This window comes from Balaenoptera ricei, chromosome 16 (genome assembly GCF_028023285.1).
Source record: "Balaenoptera ricei isolate mBalRic1 chromosome 16, mBalRic1.hap2, whole genome shotgun sequence".
In the NCBI taxonomy this organism is placed as follows: Eukaryota; Metazoa; Chordata; class Mammalia; order Artiodactyla; family Balaenopteridae; genus Balaenoptera; species Balaenoptera ricei.
The window spans coordinates 31,847,691-31,871,976 of record NC_082654.1 but is presented as its reverse complement, the minus strand read 5'-3'; the positions used below and the strand labels follow the sequence as shown (position 1 = coordinate 31,871,976).

The window sequence follows — 24,286 nt, the reverse complement described above, 5'->3', positions numbered from 1 at the left end:
AAGAATGTGCTTTAAAATATTAGAATTAAACTAAATACAAGTTGAACTGTTTCCTATCTACCGTAGTTCCCAATTTTTCCTATTCTTCCATACTGTCCCTACTACAGTCCTTTTTCCTCTCCTTTCACTTTCAGCTGTCATGCTTTTAACATATCCTTTATCTTTTATCATTATAACCAACTTATTTACTTGCCTACACTTCATTGAGCTCCTAATATGCATAAGGACCTTTATACATGTTATTTTTCTACTTTACAGATGAAGAAAATGAGACTTAGAGAGGCTAAGTAACTTCCCATGATCACACAATTAGTAGGTGGCTGAACTAATATTTCAATTCAGATCTGCCTGTCTCAATCTGTCTGCTCGTTTCTATTCTACAGTGCCATAGGATCTTAAAAATAGAAGAATATCACTATTTATGTACATATGTATATTACTAAAATAAAATGAGTATTTTTCTGCCAATTAGTAATTCAAAGTCTAAAGTTACAGGGAAGACCACACAGAGATTCTAGAACCAAAGTGGTTAGTTAATAAATAAATAAATTTATTTTTGTGATTTTGTTTCTTTATATAAATCTGTACACTCAAGGAGACACACTCAAGCTCTTTTCCAGCCAGCATCTGGTTAGGATTATTTCACTCTGAACTTCAAAAACTGGAATAGGACTGAATCACCTCTAAGATCTCTTTCAATTATACATTTTGGGGTTCTAATAAATCAAATGTAAAAGTGAGATGCAGCTCAATATTAAAGAAACAAACAACCTAATCCAAAAATGGGCAGAAGACCTAAATAGACATTTCTCCAAAGACATACAGATGGCCAAGAAGCACATGAAAAGCTGCTCAACATCACTAATTATTAGAGAAATGCAAATCAAAACTACCACGAGGTATCACCTCACACCAGTTAGAATGGGCAACATCAGAAAATCTACAAACAACAAATGCTGGAGAGGGTGTGGAGAAAAGGGAACCCTCTTGCACTGTTGGTGGGAATGTAAATTGATACAGCCACTATGGAGAACAGTATGGAGGTTCCTTAAAAAACTAAAACTAGAACTACCGTATGACCCAGCAATCCCACTACTGGGCATATACCCAGAGAAAATCATAATTCAAAAAGACACATGCACCCCAATGTTCACTGCAGCACAATTTACAATAGCCAGGTCATGGAAGCAACCTAAATGCTCATCGACAGACGAATGGATAAACAAGTTGTGGTACAGGGACTTCCTGGGTGGCGCAGTGGTTAAGAATCCGCCTGCCAATGCAGGGAACACGGGTTCGAGCCCTGGTCTGGGAAGATCCCACATGCCGCGCAGCAACTAAGCCCGTGCACCACAACTATTGAGCCTGCGCTCTAGAGCCCGCGAGCCACAACTACTGAGCCCATGTGCTGCAACTACTGAAGCCCACGCGCCTAGAGCCCGTGCTCCACAACAAGAGAAGCCACCACAATGAGAAGCCCACGCACTGCAACGAAGAGTAGCCTCCTCTCGCCACAACTAGAGAGAGCCCGTGCGCAGCAACAAAGACCCAACACAGCCAAAAATAAATATAAAATAAATTAATTAATTAAAAAAAAAAGAAGTTGTGGTACATATATACAATGGAATATCACTCAGCCATAAAAAGGAACGAAATTGAGTCATTTGTTGAGACGTGGATGGATCTAGAGACTGTCATACAGAGTGAAGTAAGTCAGAAAGAGAAAAACAAATATCGTATATTAACGCATGTATGTGGAACCTAGAAAAATGGTACAGATGAACCGGTTTCCAGGGCAGAAGTTGAGACACAGATGTAGAGAACAAATGTATGGACACCAAGGGGGGAAAGTGCCGGGGGGGTGGGGATGGTGGTGTGTTGAACTGGGCAATTGGGATTGACATGTATACACTGATGTGTATAAAATTGATGACTAATAAGAACCTGCTGTATAAAAAAAAAAATTAAATTAAAAAATTTTAAAAAAAACCTCAATAAAATGTACCTTGATGGGGAAAAAAAAAAAGTAAAAGTGAGAGAAAAGCTGAATGAAAACTGTGAAGAAACTGACTGAGAGAAATGAAGAGGTGTGGGGTGGAAAATCCACAGTGATCACATGAGAAGGAAAAACTCTATTTTGAAGCAACATTGTGAAATCTCTACATCTCCATTATATCCTTATGTGTGCTGTGTGTGTTAAACAAGCCAAAGAGTATTATCATCTTCCTTTCAGGTAAAACTTGTATAAATGTATGAGAGTTAAGAGAGTTTGAAATTCCATTTTAAAGCTCAGACTTAGGAACGCAAATCATTGGTGTCTCAGTTTAGACCTGTTAATAATATGAATTTTTGCCCATATAAATAACAAGAATATGTGAAACATAAAAAATAAGCAGACATTTTAAAGATATTTTAAATACTAGGATATATTGTGAATTACACATACCTCATATTTGGGGGGTGAATTCTGTCTCAATTTTTGTTATTCATTGTTGATTGCTTTTTAAATTATTATTTTGCTATCATTAAGCATATAAAACTCATAAATATTAACACACTGTGATAGAGACCTATGTATTTTCCCCTTAATTTACCAGAATTCTAATTTCAAATAAGGATTGAAGAGAAGCTGGAGAAAACATTCCTATGTGGAATGACAATGGTCTAGCAGAGTGGTCTTCAAACTGTTCCACAGAACCTCAGGTCCTGCTGAAGAGTTTCAGGAATTCCACAAGCATTTGATTTGAATATCCTTTTGAAAATAGCTTTTTAAAAAGAATATTTTTAAGTGTAATAAAAATATACACACTCAAATTAGTTCTATACCAAATATTAATAACTGGAGATCTCACAATCATGTTAACTCATTTTCATGCAAACCTCAAAATAAATTTTCTCCTGCTATCTCTGTGTATATATTTGGACTCCTAGTAAACGTGTCATTGATTAGGAAGGCTTGCAATGCTACACTGGTCTTTTGTTCTCCCTCCCCATCCTCCACCCCAACCCAATTCAGGCCTGCACATATTTGCTCACTAAAAGCTTTACAAGCAAATGCAGTACAGCACATGCATGTCACAAGCAATTAAGTGGCAGGTGAAATCAGGGCATATCTTGCCTTGTGTGTTTAATCAAAGCATAACAGCAGTCAACAAAGGAACCTATAAACGGTCTCATCAACACAATACCAACTGTTTAGCATTTAATTTTTTCCCCTTTTCCTGACTTTTTAATACATGATAAAAAATGTAAGCAGTTTGTTAGAAACTGTTAGTGACTGAACTGCGAAACCAATTTCCTACTCCTTTATGTCCAAGTTCTGGATGAGTTTACTTGAAAAATACTCTGAGACTGCAAGGCAAGCTATTAAAAAAAAAAAAAAAAAAAGTCACATGGAACTAAATTATCCGAGAAGTCAGGATTTTTCTCAATACTGATATTCAACCAAACAAACTGGTTACTGAAGAAGAATGTTACCTGTACCCCTTGGTATTAGATCTGCATTCATCGCAACTTTATTGCTCTCATTAAATTTAGAATGTTAAAATATTGAATTTGCAAAATTTATTTATACTAACAGAATCAAGCTTGTATCTGTTTTGTTTATTGGGCTTCTGCATTAAGCTTTCATTTAAAATGAAATTTAACAACTAAGAGTTAAAAAACCATTAGTCTAATACACTGGTGAAAACCCTGGAACTCAAACTAATACAGGGCCCACCCCTAGAGCTTCCTAGCCTCTGTTCACGGACCAAAGAAAAGTGAAAACAGGGACGGGGGAAGGAAGGACTCACTCCAGGTTGAGTTACTTGTAGTGAGATGGATGGACCTAGAGTCTGTCATACAGAGTGAAGTAAGTCAGAAAGAGAAAAACAAATACCGTGTGCTGTATGCTAACACATATATATGGAATCTAAGAAAAAAAAAAGGTCATGAAGAACCTAGGGGCAAGACGGGAATAAAGACACAGACCTACTATAGAATGGACTTGAGGATATGGGGAGGGGGAAGGGTAAGCTGTGACAAAGTGAGAGAGTGGCATGGACATATATACACTACCACATGTAAAATAGATAGCTAGTGGGAAGCAGTCGCATAGCACAGGGAGATCAGCTCGGTGCTTTGTGACCACCTAGGGGGTGGGATAGGGAGGGTGGGAGGGAGGGAGACACAAGAGGGAAGAGATATGGGAACATATGTATATGTATAACTGATTCACTTTGTTATAAAGCAGAAACTAACACACCATTGTAAAGCAATTATACTCCAATAAAGATGTTAAAAACAAAAAACAAAAAAAAAACATTAGTCTAATACACTGGTGAAAACCCTGGAACTCAAACTAACACAGGGCCCACCCCTAGAGCTTCCTAGCCTCTGTTCATGGACCAATGAAAAGTGGAAACAGGGACGGGGGAAGGAAGGACTCACTCCAGGTTGAGGGCCTCCCCTAGCTACAATGAGAACAAGATAGAAACAAGTACTGCCTATCACTGCTTAATACCCCAAAGATGTACCAACTGGTCAACTATTCTCAACCTCAGTCACAGACCAAGAATGTGACTATTATTCTATCTTTATTTCCAGACTGGCCTTCTAAGGAAATCTGTGGTGTGAGTGGAATGGAAAGGGAAAAGGCAGCCTAAGATGGGCTATTATGGAATACTAAAGGATATAAATTTTACTGAGGATGATAGACAGTAACTGCTTAGAGGTAAGGTGATGGTCAGAAAATATATCATCTTGTCAGTCATTATGTTTAGGCATTTCCTTGACACTTGCTCAGAGTAGGCAATTTTTATGACTCCTTTTCTACCTTATGCATTTTATGCCTTTATGTCTATATAAAAATTATTTAGCTTCAATTTAAGCATGTCAACAATAATCAACCTAACAATCAGGACATTGCCAACTTAGACACAAAGGCTTATAAGAAGTCTATCTATTTTATAGATATTTTCAACATGCTAATTAATAACTCCCCATTCTGTTTCTTGGGCAACTTCAATACTGTAATAGAAGAAACACTGGGTTTGAAGTTAAAAACTTATTCTATAATGCTAGCATTATCCTATTACCAAAACCATAAAAAAAGACATTATAAGAAAATTGCAGATCAATATTTCTCGTAAATATAGGTTCAAAACAAAAAGCAACAAATTTTAGCAAATGGAATCCAGCTATATATAAAATGGATAATACATCATAACAAATTGAGGTTTATCAAAGGAATGCAAGATTGGTTTAAGATTCAATAATCAGTCAATGCAGTTCACCATATTGTCAGACTAAAAAAAGAAAAATCACAGATCATCTCAAAAGGTGCAGAAAAAAATCACTGCAAGAGCCAACCTCCCTTCACAATAAAACAAACTCAGCAAACCAGGAACAGAGGGGAACTTCATCAACTTGATTAAGGACATCTATGAAAAAACTACAGGTAATATTTCTTGATGGCACAAGACTGAATACTTTCCCCCTAAGATTGGGAACAAGAGAAGAAGTCTGCTCTCACCTCTATTCAACATTGTACTGGAGGTTCTAGCCAGTGTAATAAGGCAAGAAAAAGAAATAAAAGGCATACAGATTAGAAAGGTAGAAATAAAACTGTCTTTATTCTCAGACAACATGACAATCTATGTAAAAAAATCTTCAGGAATCTACAAAAAAGAAATTAGAACTAATAAGTGAGTTTAGCAAAGGTGCAGGATGCAAAGCCAACATGCAAAAATCAACTGTTTTTCTATACACTAGCAACAAGCAATCAGAATTTTTAATTTAAAAAATACCATTTACAAATAGCATAAAAAATATGAAATACTTAGGGGTAATTTCAATAAAAGCTGTACAAAACCTAAACATTAACATCTATAAAACATTACAAAGAAAAAGTAAAGATACCTAAATAAGTCAAGAGATACTGTGTTCATTAATCAAAAGACTTAATATAATGTTAAGATGTGAATTCTTCCCAAATTGATCCATAGATTTAATGCAATCCTAATCAAAACCCCAGGGTTTTTTGTAGAAATTGACAAGCCAATTCTAAACTTAACATGGAAATGCAAAGAACCTAAAAAATCCAAAACAACTCTGAAAAAGAATTGATTTCAAGACTTACTGTAAAGCTACAATAATCAAGACAGTGTGATACTGGCATCAAAAAAACCCAAAAAACAAATTAATCAGTGCAACAGAAAAAAAAGTTCAGAAATAGATCCACATAGATATGTGGTCACTTGATTATCAATAAAAGTGCTAAGGGAATTCAGTGGAGAAAGGGTAATCTTTTCAACAAATGGTGCTAGAACAAATGAATAGCCATAAGCAAAACAAAACAAAACAAAACCCCTTGACCCTTAACTCATACAATATATAAAATAAACTACAAATGGATCATAGACCTATATTTCAGAGCTAAAACTATAAAATTTCTAGAAGAAAACATATGAGGAAAACTTACTGATCTTTGATTTGGCAAAAGATTTCTTAAAAAGGACAGAAAAGTACAAATCATAAAAGGAAAAAAATCAATAAATTGGACTTCAAAATTAATAACTTTTGCTCTTCAAAAGATACTCTCGGACTTCCCTGGTGGCGCAGTGGTTGAGAATCTGCCTACCAATGCAGGGGATGTGGGTTTGAGCCCTGGTCTGGGAAGATCCCACATGCCGTGGAGCAACTAAGCCTGTGCGCCACAATTACTGAGCCTGCGCTCTAGAGCCCAAGAGCCACAACTACTAAGCCTGCATGCCACAACTACTGAAGCCCACGCACCTAGAGCCCGTGCTCCACAACAAAGAGAAGCCACCACAATGAGAAGCCCGCGCACCACAATGAAGAGTAGCCTCTGCTCGCCGCAACTAGAGAAAGCCCGCGTGCAGCAACGAAGACCCAACGCAGCCAAAAATAAATTAATTAATTAAAAAAAAAAAAGCATGTCCCCGTCTTGCCCAATTAATATCAAGCAGATGTGGGGCAAAACCATAAAAAAAAAAAGATACTCTTAAGAGAATGAAAAGACAAGCCACAAAATGGGAGAATATACTTGCAAGCTACATATAAGACAAAGGACTAGTATCTACAATATATAAAGAACTCTTACCATTCAACAAGACAACCTATAAAAAATAAGCAAAAGATTTAAACATTCATTAAAGAATATATATGGATGGCAAATAAGTACACAAAAATATCTTCAACATTAGTCATTAGGGAAACGCAAATTTAAACCACAATGAGACAACACTACACTTCCACTATAATGGCTAAAAAGACTGACCATATCAAGTACTGGAGATAATGTGGAGCAACTGGAACTCTTATAAATACAATGCTAGTGGGAATGTAAAATGGCAAAACCACTTTGGGAAAGTTTAATAGCTTCTTGAAAAGTTAAGCTATCATATGGCTCAGTCATTCCACTGTAGTTATTTATCCAAGAGAATCAAAAAATATGTCCACACAAAGATTTACATATGAATAATCACAGCAGCTTGATTTGTAATAGCCAAAAACTGAAAACAATTCAAAAGTTCATTACTGGGTAAGTGGATAAACAAACTGTGGTACTTCCCTTGCAATAAAATACTACTGAGCAATACAAAGGAACAAAACTATTAATATATGCAACATCGAGAGACTTTTAAAATAATTTTCTGAGTGAAAAAAGACAAAAAAAAGATCACACTGTGTGATTCTACTTATATGAAATTCTAGGTAATGCAAACTAATCTAAGATGACAGAGAGCAGACTGGTGGTTACCTGAGAATGAAAAAGGGAAGGGAAAAAGAAAATTTTTAAAGTAAAAAAAAAAAAAGAAAGAAAGAAAGAGAGGGACTTCCCTGGTGGCACAGTGGTTAAGAATCCGCCTGCCAACTCAAGGGACACGGGTTCGAGCCCTGGTCCGGGAAGATCCCACATGCCACAGAGCAACTAAGCCCGTGCACCACAACTACTGAGCCCACATGCCACAACTACCAAAGTCCGCACGCCTAGAGCCCGTGCTCCGCAACAAAGAGAAGCCACCGCAATGAGAAGCCTGCGCACCGCAACGAAGAGTAGCCCCTGCTTGCAGCAATTAGAGAAAGCCCACACGCAGCAACGAAGACCCAACGCAGCCAAAAATAAATAAATAGATAGATAGATAAATAAATAGATAAAAAAAGAAAAAAGAAAGAGGGAAGGAAGGAGAAGGAAAAGGGGATAAATTACAAAGGTATACAACAAAACTTCTGGACTTGATAAATACCTTTTTTTAAATTGTGGTGACTGTTTCCCAAATATATACATATATCAAAGCTTGTCACACTTTAAATAGATACAATTTATCATATGTTAATTATACCTCAATACAGCTGTAAAAATATACAGACCGAAAAAGGCATAAAACATTCTTCATTCACTGCTCTCGGCATAAATCTGAATTCCAGGCAGAAAGGAAAAAAAGAAAAAAAAACTAAAACAGATCATCACCACCACCAGCACCACAACAAAGAAAATGTGACTTTAAGTGAAAAACTGAATCCTAGTTTTTTGCTTGGTAAAACCACGATAATGCATACCACTATCTCTATCTCTTTGAGTTCTTCTGAAAACCAGGTGAGACAAGGGGTGTGAAAGTGTTTTGCAAAGTAGAAAATGCTATGCAAATGTACCTGTCCTTACTATAACTCATCTTGTTAGATATGGCACATCATTTCAGTCAGTTGAGATCATTTTAGATGCTGTCTTCATCATTCCATATTACTAGTCCCTGCCCCACACCCATCTCATGTCCTTGTTCAATTTAATCATCAGATCACTGTGCCTTTATATGTCATCAACAATGATTTGAATAGGTCAAAGTCAAGAATATCTGTCATGTTCTACTAAAAGATAGTATGTGACATATTATGGGTAATATCATACCAATACTTTAATTCTATAATTATTTACATGTTTACCTGACTGTACTATTCTACCCACATTTCTCCATCTTGTCCAACAAGATATAATACTTTATTTATACTCTTTTGTTCTTCTAGTCTTGCTAAAACCTACCAAAGAGAGGAACTGAAGTTGTTCTGGCATTTTTGTTTTAATGAATCCATAATAGCTCCTCATGTTCATTACTTCCTGTGACTTAAAAAGTAAATTTTAATAACACATTCTAAAATCTTGTGCCTCATCAACATCAAGTTCACTATGTTTTGTAAGGGAGAATCCACTTTCTTCATTTTCCTTCTAGAAAAACAATTTGCCTCTGTCGTATACAGTTATTCAAGCATTACTTATCAGCATGATCTCTCAGTATCTCTAAAAGATCATTTATATGAGCAACTAAACTTACTGCTAAGGCGGCTGGGTACTCCTGTACAATCAATCTCCTTATCTAAGGCTTCACTTCCCTCTTATCAGGGATTATTTCCTCTTGTCTTTTCTTGTTTGAAGGTTATTTTATTTGATGAAAAATAAAAAGAGAAAGAATGAGATAGAGCCATTCTTCTTTTACTCTGTTACATCATTGATCCCATGTAATGAGCCTTTGGTCTTGCTATCAAAATATTTTTACAAAATCCTTTTGTTAGCCTTAGCACTTGTCAAGAGTTCAGGTTAGGAAATGGAGATTTTCTAACACTATTTTTATAAACTTTGGTATTCTTTTATACTTAGGTATACTGTACTCTTCTCACAGCCTTTGAGAGATCACAAAATAGCATGTATCCATTAATCTTTGTCTCCATTTTTCCCTCATTGTGTTAATTTCTGATTATATATCATGAATTTCTTTTTTTGGGGTGGGGGAGCAGCACGCCACACGGCATGCAGGATCCTAGTTCCCTGATCAGGGGTCGAACCTGCACCCTGTGCAGTGGAAGTGCACAGTCTTAGCCACTGGACCACCAGGGAAGTCCCCATGAATTTCATTTTTCAAAAACCTCAAATTCTCAAGCCATTTTCCCAGTTATGGCCCAAGACTTGGGTCATGAGAGAGCATTTCCCTAAATAGTTGTGAAATCTGATTTCCTAAAACCTAGGGCCTATTTCTGATGATTCCCCTCCCAAGCTAAAACAAACCTCAAGATGACAAATATGACATGGCTCATGACCCCTGTTACTTCTCCATCAACTATTCTACCCATTAAGAGACAACACCATAAAGTATGATAAGTCAAGGATTTATCAATGCATTCTGAGCTGAATAATATTTAGATGAGAAAGGTTATTAGTTTCTATGCTACCTTGCCTCTGAGTTTAAAACTCTGCAACTTGGTTCTTTGTCCTTTGAAAGCCTCCAATAACATTAAATTAAGAATCTGAGATTTACAACCCACAAAAGACTTGATGCCTAAAATGTTTTTTTCAGAATATCCTGGCAAACCCTTCCTCTTTCCCAAGAAACTCTCATAGGACCAAAAACTCTGGGTATACCACCTAAATCATTTCTGAACAAATTCCAAAGGAAAAAGGTTTTACCTTACCAGATTCAATTTAATTTGAAGTACACTCTCTCTGACTCTCTGTATAGTACCTCTGCCAGAACACACCAACTTCAGAAACAGGTATGTTCATCTCTGAACAGTCTTTGACCCCAAGTTTCATTTAAATGCTCTCTTACATTGTTTTGTAATACTCTCTAGGAACCATGCCTTAAGCCTGGGACACTAGACATTAGCTGAGATAACCACTACCACCCTCTACTTATGCTTCTTTTACCTTTATTAACCTGCTAAGATTGACTATTATTCAACAAGTTTAATCTGGCATGGATTTAATGGCTTTTTATGTATAATCACGTACACATGAGCAGAGAATTTGGGGTCCAGAGACAAATTTCAACCATTTTCAATCTTATCTTGGGCTAGTCCTGGGGACAAACGCAGTATTCTGACAAGACTCCAGATCCCAAGTGGGCAAAATCCCCATTGTTCTGGTGCCTCTGTAGGGCAAGACAGAGGCTGAAGTCACTATGACTACAGCTGGATTAAGCCTTCAATTGTGGAATCTCTGAGAAAACAGAACCAGAGCTAAGATCACCAGAGAAGAGGCTCAATGTCCAAGAGATCAAAGGAATGGGGGACAGAATGAGCTAAGGCCTCAGGAAGAGCATATAAGAGTATCTGAAGACTCTGATTTTCAAACTAGGCTATTTTAGTAGGAGAACCAGCTTCTCAGACACATGTGGTCTGGGAGCTTTTCAGCTGACAGATCCATCCTCAGATGCTGGGAACTAGAATCAGGTAAATAGTAGAGACTGGGTTTAAAGCAGGACAGATAAATTGGCATAGGATGAAGCCCTGGGCATTGAAATTTTTTAAACTCCCAAGTGATTCTAATGTGTACCCAAGGTTGAGAACCATGGAGTTTATGAGAATATATAACCATTTCCTTCATAATGTCAACAAGTCAAATAACTTAAAATATAAGTTTAAGTAGCTAAAACACTTAATGGACAACTAGGTCAAACATTCACATCAATTCTTAAATTTCATGTTCTAAACAAGTTCTGATACTCTTAAAAAGAGGCAAAAAATGTTAGAACACACACCTGATTAAAACTTGAGGGCGGTGGAATGCCCTTCACTCAGCATTCCTTCATTACAAATTAGAATGCAAATTAAGACCATGACATTGTGGAGGGCTGCTAAGCACCAACAGCCAGTCTTTTATACACCAAATATCAATTTTACAAACCATCTCTGGCTCAGCAGAGAGTCTGATATTGTATTTGAATAATTAGTAATTATTAAATTATCTAAAGGCAAGTTACAGTGAATATTAGCATTTAAAACACCATTTACACAGTGGTAAAATTTATAATTTTAGTGAAACAAAGCAACTTTGAAATATAATTTTCACATCAAATTCAAAACTTTATGATGAAAATTATAACAGAATCAGAATTTTAATTTTTAAAGCATTATGAAAGTAATTAATTCAGTAGATCATCTTTAAGAAGTAACTTGAATCTCTATAGATACTTCCTGATGGCCTGGAACTACTATGAAGCAAATTCTTTTCCAGTTAATTAATGAATGTAATTAATTACTTTACCCTTTCCTAACGTTTATCAGTTACTTTGCCTTGCAAAAACAAACAAAAGCTTTCAATTTTGAAGCAATCTGCAAAATATTCCTAAATAAAAAATATTAAAGACTTAGTAAAAATATATATGCAAGGTGTCTTTGAAAAACCTGGACTGTAAAACAACCAATCATCTGGAATTTCTGCAAAACCATTCAATAACTCCCATACGATAGAAAGAAAGCCAAAACAAAATTAAAATTCAGATGGAGATACGGGTTCCAGTTACAGTTCTGCCATTAACTATCTGTATGACCTTAACCAAGTTAACTGCCTCTCTGAAAAGCAGTAACCACCTTCTAACTCGCATACATATATGTACATGTGTGCGCACGTCTGCAAAGTGTACATTAAGACTAAAGTCTACTCCAGGCCTAAAATTCTGTTTCTAGTAAAAAGACAACAGGAAGAATCTGAAGACTGTGAGTTAACTGTGTAAAGCGCCAGTATTTCCGTGCTTTAGCTTTAATATATTTAAATAATCTAAAACATTTCAAACTCTGTGATAACAGGTAAGATATGAGATAGGATTTTAATATCTATAGCACATATATTATCAATATTAATATAGATGCTTTCATAAGGTTCTAAAAATAGTACACTGTTACCAAAAAAAAAAAAAAATGTTATGGAGAGTCTTCACTTCCTACCACTGCACTCACCTACCACATTAAAACACCCATGTTGCTTGTGTGTCATCATTCTTCCTCTAAAATATACTCACCAGTTTCTCCCTAGCTGTTCTTTCACTTTATTGGTTGACAGAATCAAGAAAAAAAGTTCTTTACCTAACTTTCCAGGACTGGGTAGGGACTGGCTGCAAACAGCAGAACTCCTAGCTAAGAGGTACTCGGGAGAGACAGCCCGCCTCACGTTAGAGAATGCTTATACTCTATTTCAGTTTAAAAGTAAGATGCAAGCAACTCACCATTGTTCCAAAAGGAATGGCTCTCGAAGCATGGTAATAAATGGCTATAAAATTGATGAAGAAGGCAGTGCCACACACCATAGCTGGGATGAGGAATGCACCAATGAACATCTGCTTTATCCATCTCCTTCCTGAAAGAAAAGGGAAACTATAACAATCAGAGAGCTAGGTAGACAGACAGACATATATTAATGTTTAAAAGGTGGTTATTTAGTACCAAATTATCTAAAATTTTAATGTAAAGAACTTAAATTTGACATACTAATAGCTGTTTCAAAACAACAGCTAAAAAAGACCAGTCCAGCTATTCAAGTATGTCTAGTGGAAACATGCTTTTGATGTGGGTGTACTGGAAAAGAGCAATGAACTCTGGTAAAATATTCTGGTGTTTTGTCCTGATTCTGCCACTGAACCGCTGTGAATGTTGGTAAACCACTCAATCTTTCTGGGCTACAAGTTGGCCTAGAAAGGTGGTTTCAAACACCTAGGTGTTACTTGGAGTTCTGGAGCTTCTAAGAGGTGCCCATGAAGTCACTGGTAAAGGAAGGGCCCAGGTCCTCCAGCCCTGCTTCAACAGAACAAGTTCATTTTCAACAGTTTCACACATTGTAGTTTCGTATATGCTCTCATTTGAAAAGAGGGTTACACTGCTTTAAACAAACAAAAGTTTAAAACTCCCTGGGTTAACGTTCCCTAAATTTACTCTTAGCTCTATAATTATGATTATAAACATATATTTAAATTCATTTCTGTTTCAAAAGGAAAAAACAATAGAATGTGTTTCATGAGCTTCCTCTCAGCAATTAGAACTAAATATTTATAAGTTTTACTATTTCTTTGAACCTCTTTGTATTGTCAAAATTCTATTCACTGAGAATCTATTATTTAAATAACCCAAGGAAAGAATTTTTAAACTATGTAATCAAAAAAATTTTAATCAAGTTCATAATGACCAGAAGCACGACAGGAGCTATCTTTCTAATACAGCAGAGTGCATGAGCAAGCACACCTCCAGGAAGCATCTCCATACTGCTCAGGAACGTAATGTAAAGATTTAACATGGGATCACTATTAAAGTTCAGCCCCACAACCATAAGCAACAGGACCCAAACAGAAAGTGCTACAGGAAAAACAAGCAATATCCTAACTTTTGTTTTCTTCTATGTAAAGTTCTTTTCAAACATCTGTCTCATAGAATTACTACCCCAGATCTTGACATTCTTCCAGAAAAACTCCTTGATTCTGAACTTTTGCCTCTATTTAATTTCTTTCTCAGGTACGTTTCAAGAACCCCTCCTTTCTAAACTAATACTCAGCATTTGAACAACAGCACAAAAAGGGTAAGAACTAATTAAAATGATTATTTCTCTTATTAAATTCCAACTCTTTCCTAGCATTCTCTTTTCCTGCACTTTCCATTATCTTCTCAGATTCAGACACGGGTTAATAAATTCTATATTCAGCTATATTCAACTCTCTTTCTCCCTTTCCCTCCAACAGTCAGAAAGAATCCCACGCACATTCCACTGGGTACAATCAGTAGCCCAGGCATCTGCATTGTGCTTCCTACTACTCCCCAACACCCTTGGAGACTCTGGTCTTTAAATTGGGTCTGGAGCACTATCCAGTGCACTGAGGACAGTGTGAAGTCTCTGAGCTCCACTGTAGTTCAAATCCTGAGATAACCTGAAGAATTCTTGATTCTCTGGGCTGACCTCTATATTCACCTGGTTTTAGGGATCACTCAGACAAAATATCAGGACATGATCAGACCTCCTCAGGGCACTGTCAATCAGAAAATAACCTTTAGATTATTCCTGGTAAGATTTGATACTCCTAGGCTTAGGTCTGAACTCTGTCAACTTTCAAGAATAAGTATAGTAAAGTTTGGTTGGGTGTTCTTAACTTGCAATTGGACTAAAAGCAAATTTATGTCCAAGGATGAATAAATTTCCTGTTTTGAGTAATCTGTTTCTGCTGTGGAGACTTTTCTGGAGGTCATAAAGTGTACAATTCTTAGCCTAACTAGTTCTCAGGTTAAATTCAAAGTAGGAGTTACCTTAGGCATCCTTATTTCCTCAGGATGGTAGACCTGTGTGCTAAGACTCATTTCCCATTTCTAGACGTAGAACAGAGAAACTGAACAGCTAACTAAAATAGTCAGGAATTTGCAATGACACTCCCTCAGGCAATCCAGAGAACTATCTCTGCTGAAGGTATACACCACATTAAGTCTGGTAGGACCAATTTTTTAAAAAGCCATGGTAAACCAGGATATCCTGAGGGAATTTTAAATGCTCTGAGCTCCTACAGACGATATGTCTACTAAAAGAAGGCAGAATCCCCTAATGATGACACTGCTTAGGATGGGCTGGGAAAATCACATTAAGAAGTCTCTATCCTTAGAAATATAATTTTAACGTCTTTCAACAACCCTTCATTCATAAACTAAAATACGCAAATCTACTACTTTTAGCACGTTTCTGACTCCAAACAATTACAGGGGAAAAAAAGGAACTTAAAAACCCTGAATGCCATCACAGAAAGAAACACCAAGGAGCAGTATCCTCGTATCATCCATGTATACCCCGTCATTTCCAGGTCACAATAGTAAGGAAGCAAGGGGGTATTCAAGATGAAGCTCTCTTAGCAAAAGATTGTGACAGAAAATCTTTGTGCAGTGTCCTTTGGTAAGTATTTAAGAGTCAACAAAAGTAAACAGATTTCCTTCCTATGCTCCTTCACTGCCCAGACATTTATCCATAAACCATGAAACATGCCTTTACATTCGGCTCTGAAGCTATATATTCTATGTGGAAACCTCCCATGAAGCATTACTAGGGAACTAGGCACCTCAAAGCAAAATAATATCAATAACTTAAATACGCTCTCTCCTACATGTTCCTCAGGGCTAATTCACAGTGGACAATGGAGATAATCTATTCATTATTCATAATTTTAGGAAATAAAATGCAAGGATTCCATAAAAGCAAATTAGAACATATAATAGGTTTGGTGGAGATTATGTGAAATGGGATAACAAAGGACTTTACAATGGCTGTACTGCCCATTTTAAATTCCATATACCTCACAGTGTAATATTAGCATCTATAATTAAAAATACAAAGCAATAACTCATAAATTACCTCCTTGTCTAGCATACAGACTTCCTCCAAAATAACCATTCACTGGAGATGTAGCAGCATAGACAAATATCGCTGTACTGAGCATTGACCCCCTCCTAAAAAGGCAAAACAACACATATGATAAACTAAAACCAATGATTTAAAGAAAATATCATATAGTCTATCACATTAACATTAGTTTAATTTCAAAAATAAATTTAGCAGGAACACAAAAATATCCTTCTGGACTGCAAAGGACCTCAAAAGGTTGCCTAGTGAATGAATTTCTAGTTAAAATTGCACTTAAATAATAACAGACTGATCCTAATTCTTTTTCAGTTTGAAGTTAAATTTCATAATATTCAAACAAATATTTCACAGTTCTTTGGCAAACATATTAGAAGCTGGCACTAAAACTGTTTTGCAACCCTGTGAACCAATCATATCATATGGAAAAGGATATTCATCTGTTAAGAAAAATGATTAGAATATTCCTCTTTATAATTTAACTGCTGGAGAGTCTTGCCTGCTGATAGAAATAAAATGGAAGTACTATAACCTATATTATTGCTATTACTTTAAATGGTATAATACTGAGACTTTTCCTATTTAGTTTCCTTTACACTGTTAAAAACGTTTTTAAAAATCCATAGGTCCACAAATCAACATTAACTCAGATCAACAATTTCTAACCTCCTCTTCCAATAATGATACCTAAGCAATTCAGACCAACTCTCCTATTGAATAAAACTGGACAAAATATTTTAAATGCCTAATTGCAAAGATAAATATTAAAATGATAAAATGACAGTATCATTTGCCATAATATAGAAATGTACTTAACTCACTAAAAATAAAGATCATTTCTGAAACTCACCACAAGTAGGAAGGTAAAAGACTATAGATAGAAAATATAACCTTGTCAGTTTGAGATAAAGAATACTATTTTAAATAGAATTTACAAGAGTATCACACTAATGTGTGCACTGGAAGGATATACAACTTGCAAAAATTAACCACCTTCTGGATAATAATTATTATTACATTCCATTGTCCACCTACAAAGGCATCATACAGTCTTGAAACATGTACCACTCTTCTGTTCAAACAATTATGTTCCATTTCTTAAAGAAGATACATAAGTTAAAACACTGCAATATTTAATTGCATCAATATATAGGTAAATACAAGTGTGGCATAATATAAAAGTTTGTCACTCCCATGTTTAGAAAACTGTGGGTCTCTCAAAGTTAATCAGTTTAAAAACCAGATTTGCCCACAGCCAACATTATTCTCAATGGTGAAAAACTGAAACCATATCCTCTAAGATCAGGAACAAGACAAGGCTGTCCACTCTCACCACTGTTACTCAACATAGTTTTGGAAGTTTTAGCCACAGCAATCGAGAAGAAAAAGAGATAAAAGGAATCCAAATTGGAAAAGAAGAAGTAGTCACCGTTTGCAGATGACATGATACTATATAGAGAATCCTAAAGATGCTACCAGAAAACTACTAGAGCTAATCAATGAATCTGGTAAAGAAGCAGGATATAAAATTAATGCACAGAAATCTCTTGCATTCCTATACACTAATGATGAAAACTCTGAAAGAGAAATTAATGAAACACTCCCATTTGCCATTGCAACAAAAAGAATAAAATACCTAGGAATAAACCTACCTAAGGAGACAAAAGACCTGTATGCAGAAAACTATTAGACACTGATGAAAGAAATTAAAGATGATACAAACAGATGGAGAGATATACCATGTTCTTGGATTGGAAGAATCAACATTGTGAAAATGACTATACTACCCAAAGCAATCTACAGATTCAATGCAATCCCTATCAAACTACCAATGGCATCTTTCACAGAACTAGAACAAAAATTTCACAATTTGTATAGAAACACAAAAAAACCCGAATAGCCAAAGCAATCTTGAGAAAGAAAAACAGAGCTGGAGGAATCAGGCTCCCAAACTTCAGCCTATACTACAAAGCTACAGTAATCAAGACAGTATGGTACTGGCACAAAAACAGAAATATACATCAATGGACCAGGATAGAAAGCCCAGAGATAAACCCACACACATATGGTCACCTTATTTTTCATAAAGAAGGCAAGAATATACAATGGAGAAAAGACAGCCTCTTCAATAAGTGGTGCTGGAAAAACTGGACAGCTACATGTAAAAGAATGAAATTAGAACACTCCCTAACACCATACACAAAAATAAACTCAAAATGGAATAAAGACCTAAATGTAAGGCCAGACACTATCAAACTCTTAGAGGAAAACATAGAACACTCTATGACATAAATCACAGCAAGATCCTTTTTGACCCACTCCTAGAGAAATGGAAATAAAAACAAAAATAAACAAATGGGACCTAATCAAACTTAAAAGCTTTTGTATAGCAAAGGAAACCATAAACAAGACGAAAAGACAACCCTCAGAATGGGAGAAAATATTTGCAAATGAAGAAACTGACAAAGGATTAATCTCCAAAATATACAAGCAGCTCATGCAGCTCAGTATCAAAAAAACAAACAACCCAATCCAAAAATGGGCAGAAGACCTAAATAGACATTTCTCCAAAGAAGATATACAGATTGCCAACAAACACATGAAAGGAGGCTCAACATCACTAATCATTAGAGAAATGCAAATCAAAACTACAATGAGGTATCACCTCACACCGGTCAGAATGGCCATCATCAAAAAATCTACAAACAATAAATGCTGGAGAGGGTGTGGAGAAAAGGGAACCCTCCTGCACTGTTGGTGGGAATGTAAATTGATACAGCCACTATGGAGAACAGTATGGAGGTTCCTTAAAAGACTAAAAACAGAACTACCATACAACCCAGCAATCCGACTACTGGGCATATACCCTGAGAAAACCATAATTCAAAAAGTCATGTACCACAATGTTCATTGCAGCTCTATTTACAATAGCCAGGACATGGAAGCAACTTGAGTGTCCACCGACAGATGAATGGATAAAGAAGATGTGGCACATATATACAATGGAATATTACTCAGCCATAAAAAGAAACAAAAATTGAGTTATTTCTAGTGAAGTGGATGGACCTAGAGACTGTCATACAGAGTGAAGTAAATCAGAAAGAGAAAAATAAATACCATATGCTAACACATATATATGGAATCTTAAAAAAAAAAAAAAAAGGTTCTGAAGAAACTAGGGGCAGGACAGGAATAAAGACGCAGATGTAGAGAGCGGACTTGAGGACACAGGGAGGGGGAAGGGTAAGCTGGGATGAAGTGAGAGAGTGGCATGGACTTATATACACTACCAAATGTAAAACAGATAGCTAGTGGGAAGCAGCCACATAGCACAGGGAGATCAGCTCGGTGCTTTGTGACCACCTAGAGGGGTGGGATAGGGAGGGTGGGATAGGGAGGGTGGGAGGGAGATGCAAGAGGGAGGAGATATGGGGATATATGTATATGTATAGCTGAATCACTTTGTTATAAAGCAGAAACTAACACAACATTGTAAAGCAATTATACTCCAATAAAGATGTTAAAAAATACAATAAATAAATAAATAAAAATAAAAACCGGATTTGTTTTTTCAAGTATCCAATTAAACACTGCACATACTAACTTATTTCTTCCAGACTATCATTAACAAATTGATCCATTCTGTTTATAACTGGGTGTGTGAACACTGACAGAGAGTTCAAAAAGGCTGCTCATGTGACTGAGAGTCCAAAATGACTACTAGCGGGTTAAGTTTGTAGTCCCCAGAGACATTTCCACTAAATGGAAGTGTGAGTATAAGTTACAGTTTTAAAAATCAGACATACCCTTGCACCTCTTTGCTCATAAATATTTTATGGGTATTTTCCACCCAAAATAGACCATTTTCATCTACACTGAAAAAATCTGCTGAAGTGGGGAACTGTCCTCCTTGTTCATCTCTCCAAGACTGGGGGTGGGGGGAAGAGGGTGACATCTAAGTAGCTGCTTCACCTGCACTTGCCATCTCACCACTGCAAAGCACGTTTCAGCACAGCAGCTGCATTTTACCAGACTTACCCACACCTTCTCAAACACCATGCCTTCTCAAGGGTTAACATCACGCTAACTGGCATCCCTACATTGATGCTGATCCTCTACCTATCTAAATATTTTTTTCTTCCCTGATTGCTATGATCATCATTGAGCAAAGTAATTTTCACATGTTACATTATCTGCTTTTTATCCTCTGGAATCCTTTAGATTCCTACTCTGGAGCGAGTCTTACAAATTTTATGTGCAAGTTTTTCATTTTCTCACCGCTTTGTATTTTTACTATCTCTATCTTCATTTCTACAGCCCAGAAAATTAAGAGACACGTTCTGGAGTAAGAGTGCCTAGGTTCAAATCCCAGCTTACTAACACCCTTTACTAATAGCTGTGTGATCTTACTCAAATTACTTAACCTCCCTGAGCTTTACTCTTCTCATCTGTGGGATGGAGATAATAATAGTCCCTTTACGGGGCTGACGTGAGGATTAAATGCTAATGAGCATAAAGCTCCTAACATGGAATCTCAATGATGTTAGTCATTTTGATATCATAATAATACTGATATCATAATAATACTCACAGCTGTAGTACTTACCATGTAAATGATTAAGTATATGTTCACTTCAAATAAGCACAATGTAGAACAACCATCGATAATAATGACAGGCTAAAATAACAATGCATGACTTGCCTACTAATACCATCTATTAGATGCGGTTTCTTATTTCTAAAAGCCGAAGGTCTATAAGCAGAACAGCTTCAGAATTAAAAAATGAATTGCCAACGCTGTAACCCTAACATTTGAGAAGGAACAAAGCAAAAACTTGGATTCTAGGAGAGGTTACCCACTACTAACTTATAAAACTGTGACTACTCCAAAGAAGACATACAGATGGCCAAGAAGCACATGAAAAGCTGCTCAACATCACTAATTATTAGAGAAATGCAAATCAAAACTACAATGAGGTATCACCTCACACCAGTTAGAATGGGCATCATCAGAAAATCTACAAACAACAAATGCTGGAGAGGGTGTGGAGAAAAGGGACCCCTCTTGCACTGTTGGTGGGAATGTAAATTGATACAGCCACTATGGAGAACAGTATGGCGGCTCCTTAAAAAACTAAAAATAGAATTACCATATGATCCAGCAATCCCACTACTGGGCATATACCCAGAGAAAACCGTAATTCAAAAAGAATTACTACCCCAATGTTCATTGCAGGACTACTTACAATAGCCAGGTCATGGAAGCAACCTAAATGCCCAACGACAGACGAATGGATAAAGAAGATGTGGTACATATATACAATGGAATATTACTCAGCCATAAAAAGGAATGAAATGGGGTCATTTGTAGAGACATGGATGGATCTAGAGACTGTCATACAGAGTGAAGTAAGTCAGAAAGAGAAAAACAAATATCGTACATTAACACATATATGTGGAACCTAGAAAAATGGCACAGATGAACCGGTTTGCAGGGCAGAAATAGAGACACAGATGTAGAGAACAAACATCTGGACACCAAGGGGGGAAAGTGGCGGGGGGTGGTGGTGGTGGTGGGATGAATTGGGAGACTGAGATTAACATATATACACTAATATGTATAAAATTGGTAACTAATAAGAACCTGCTGTATAAAAAATAAATAAAATTCAAAAATTCAAGAAAAAAAAGACTGTGACTATACAGTCAGTGTCAATTCCGTAGTGATGCATTTAATCCAGCATTTAATGTAAAGCATGACTTCTTGAAAGATTTGAAATGCTTTTCTTGAATTTGGGATTTCATTTGAAATATATTATATCCTAAAATAAGAACTACCTACCAGAACACTGAAGTTTAGGTTTTGGCCAATTATTTTAAGGTTTATGCAGTAAATAAATTACAAAGGTTATATTAAAGAAATATGACAGAAACTACAGAGAAATAACTTTGTTGATTAATACACATTCACTGCAGTTCAACAAGCACTGATTGAGTACCCTGCATATACAAAGTTCTTGAGGTACTCTCAGAATGCAAAGATAAGACCCAGTCCTTGCTCTCAAGGAGCTTACTGTCCAGTGGTAGAAACAGCAATTTAGTATAGTTAAATATTTAATATACAACTAAAGAGCCATGCTTTCAGCAAAACAATTTACTGCTTGTCCACCAAATGCCAAGCACATTTAAGCAAGAAGGCAGCATGAACTGAAACAGAGGTACGAGATGTAACTGGGGACAAGTGTCATTCTGACTGAGGACTTAATGGGGTGGCATCTATACCCCAGGCTCAGAGCGTGTTTGCTTTGCTGAGGTCATGGTTCTCTGAGCACAAGGTTATAGGGCAACTAAATAGGGACTTGAGATCTTGGTGAATGTACAACTTCTTCTTATGATCCAAAGGCCTCACATCAAGAATTTCTTGCAGGACTTCTCTGGTGGCTCAGTGGTTAAGAATCCGCCTGCCAATGCAGGGGACACGGGTTCGAGCCCTGGTCCGGGAAGATCCCACATGCTGCAGAGCAATTAAGCCCATGCGCCACAACTACTGAGCCTGCACCCTAGAGCCCACGAGCCACAACTACTGAGCCCGTGTGCCACAACTACTGAAGCCCACGTCCATGCTCTGCAACGAGAAGCCACCGCAATGAGAAGCCTGCGCACCGCAACGAAGGGTAGCCCCCGCTTGCCACAACTAGAGAAAGCCCCGCGCAGCAACAAAGTCCCAACGCATCCAAAAATAAATAAATTTATCAAAAAAAAAGAATTTCTTGCAACTGGTTTTGTTTTCAAAGAAAAAATGTACCAGAAAACCATGTAAAGATAGGATAAGAAGTCATCCAATTATTTTTCTAACCTCATGTGCCTTTTCCACCACTCTTTTTACTGTTATTTACAATGCTTTCTTCTGTCTGTAGAGTCTCCAAGTTTTGGAGGCAGATGTGAAGTACTAACTCAGTAAATGTGTAATCCTTGTGCATTTCTTATGAAGATCTAATTGGATCGTCAGATTTCAAAAAAGTGCCTATTCACTTTGTCAAACAACTCTGATTTGTAACTAATTCTGCTCATACCTCTAATGGAATATAACCTTTATAACCAACCAAAATGTTCAGTAAGGCTAGTAATTTTAGGATATAACAGAAAAATATACTTACAGCTGAAGAATACTGCTCATTATTTGTTTGCAATAATGATATTTAGGCTATTTAAATTCTAAGATAATTGAAATAAGCAAATATTTAATTATGATTGACTTAAAGGTTCCAATTATTAAAACTATTCAAGAACAACAAAAAAGTAATAAAGTTAAGCACATGAACTTACTCTGTATACAAATCTTCTATCATTGCAACAATAATAACAATGAGAGACACAGCAAATATCTGACATCCAGAACCAATGAGAGAGGAAAATATCAGCGGGTGACTTGATGGTCTAAATACATCTCCATGCACCTGCTTCCATCCATACTCATCTCCTAGGTCTCTATCCTATATACATATATATGTTGAAAGAAAAGAAAATAATTCAGAATGAAATTAAAATACATAAAATACGTAAAAATTTACAATTACAGTCGTAAGTTCCCTCACTACAAACTTAAAGGTATTAAAAGGGTTTCAAAATATCAAGAAAAGACATTTGTTCAAATTTAAAATAATTTCTGCCTTAATAAGTTATAATGTTAAAGTGTTGTAATATTACTGAGGCTCAGGAAGGTAGATCCTGGTTGTACTCAGAGAATCTCAAAGAATGGAAAAAGAAAAGGTCTAGGCACAAAAAGAAATGGTCAAATTGGGAGAAAAGCCCAATGGCTCCTGAATGTTACTTTCAGACACTACTCTTGACATTTACGTCATGACTGAGGCTCACATATGAGCGAGGGCCAGGTGGAGAGCAAAACTGAAGAAGATTAAAACCAGTACTAGATACCCTAGCAATGCAGAAATCTCCCTTATAGCCTGGAGCCTAAGAAAATACACAGGGAATATATCAAATAGTTAAATATCATTTAACTGTGTATAGCATTTTTTAAAAAGGATTCAATTTCGCCTTTTCAACCCAAGTAAGCAAGTATCCAAAACAGTGTTTCTTATGAAATACCAGTCCCTCAAGATAATCTTTGTGTTTTTTTTT

At 36.4% G+C, this 24,286-nt stretch overlaps 1 protein-coding gene across 1 annotated transcript in view; it reads right to left on the bottom strand.

Moving 5' to 3' along the window:
• TM9SF3 (transmembrane 9 superfamily member 3) overlaps positions 1-24,286 on the bottom strand; it is a 75,834-nt gene that overhangs the window by 22,648 nt on the left and 28,900 nt on the right. The window contains exons 7-9 of the mRNA XM_059899856.1: positions 23,474-23,640; positions 16,142-16,236; positions 12,996-13,126 (exon numbers count right to left, since the gene is read on the bottom strand). Of these exons, the coding sequence (XP_059755839.1) occupies positions 12,996-13,126; positions 16,142-16,236; positions 23,474-23,640 (393 nt within the window). The remainder of the gene's footprint in view (positions 1-12,995; positions 13,127-16,141; positions 16,237-23,473; positions 23,641-24,286) is intronic.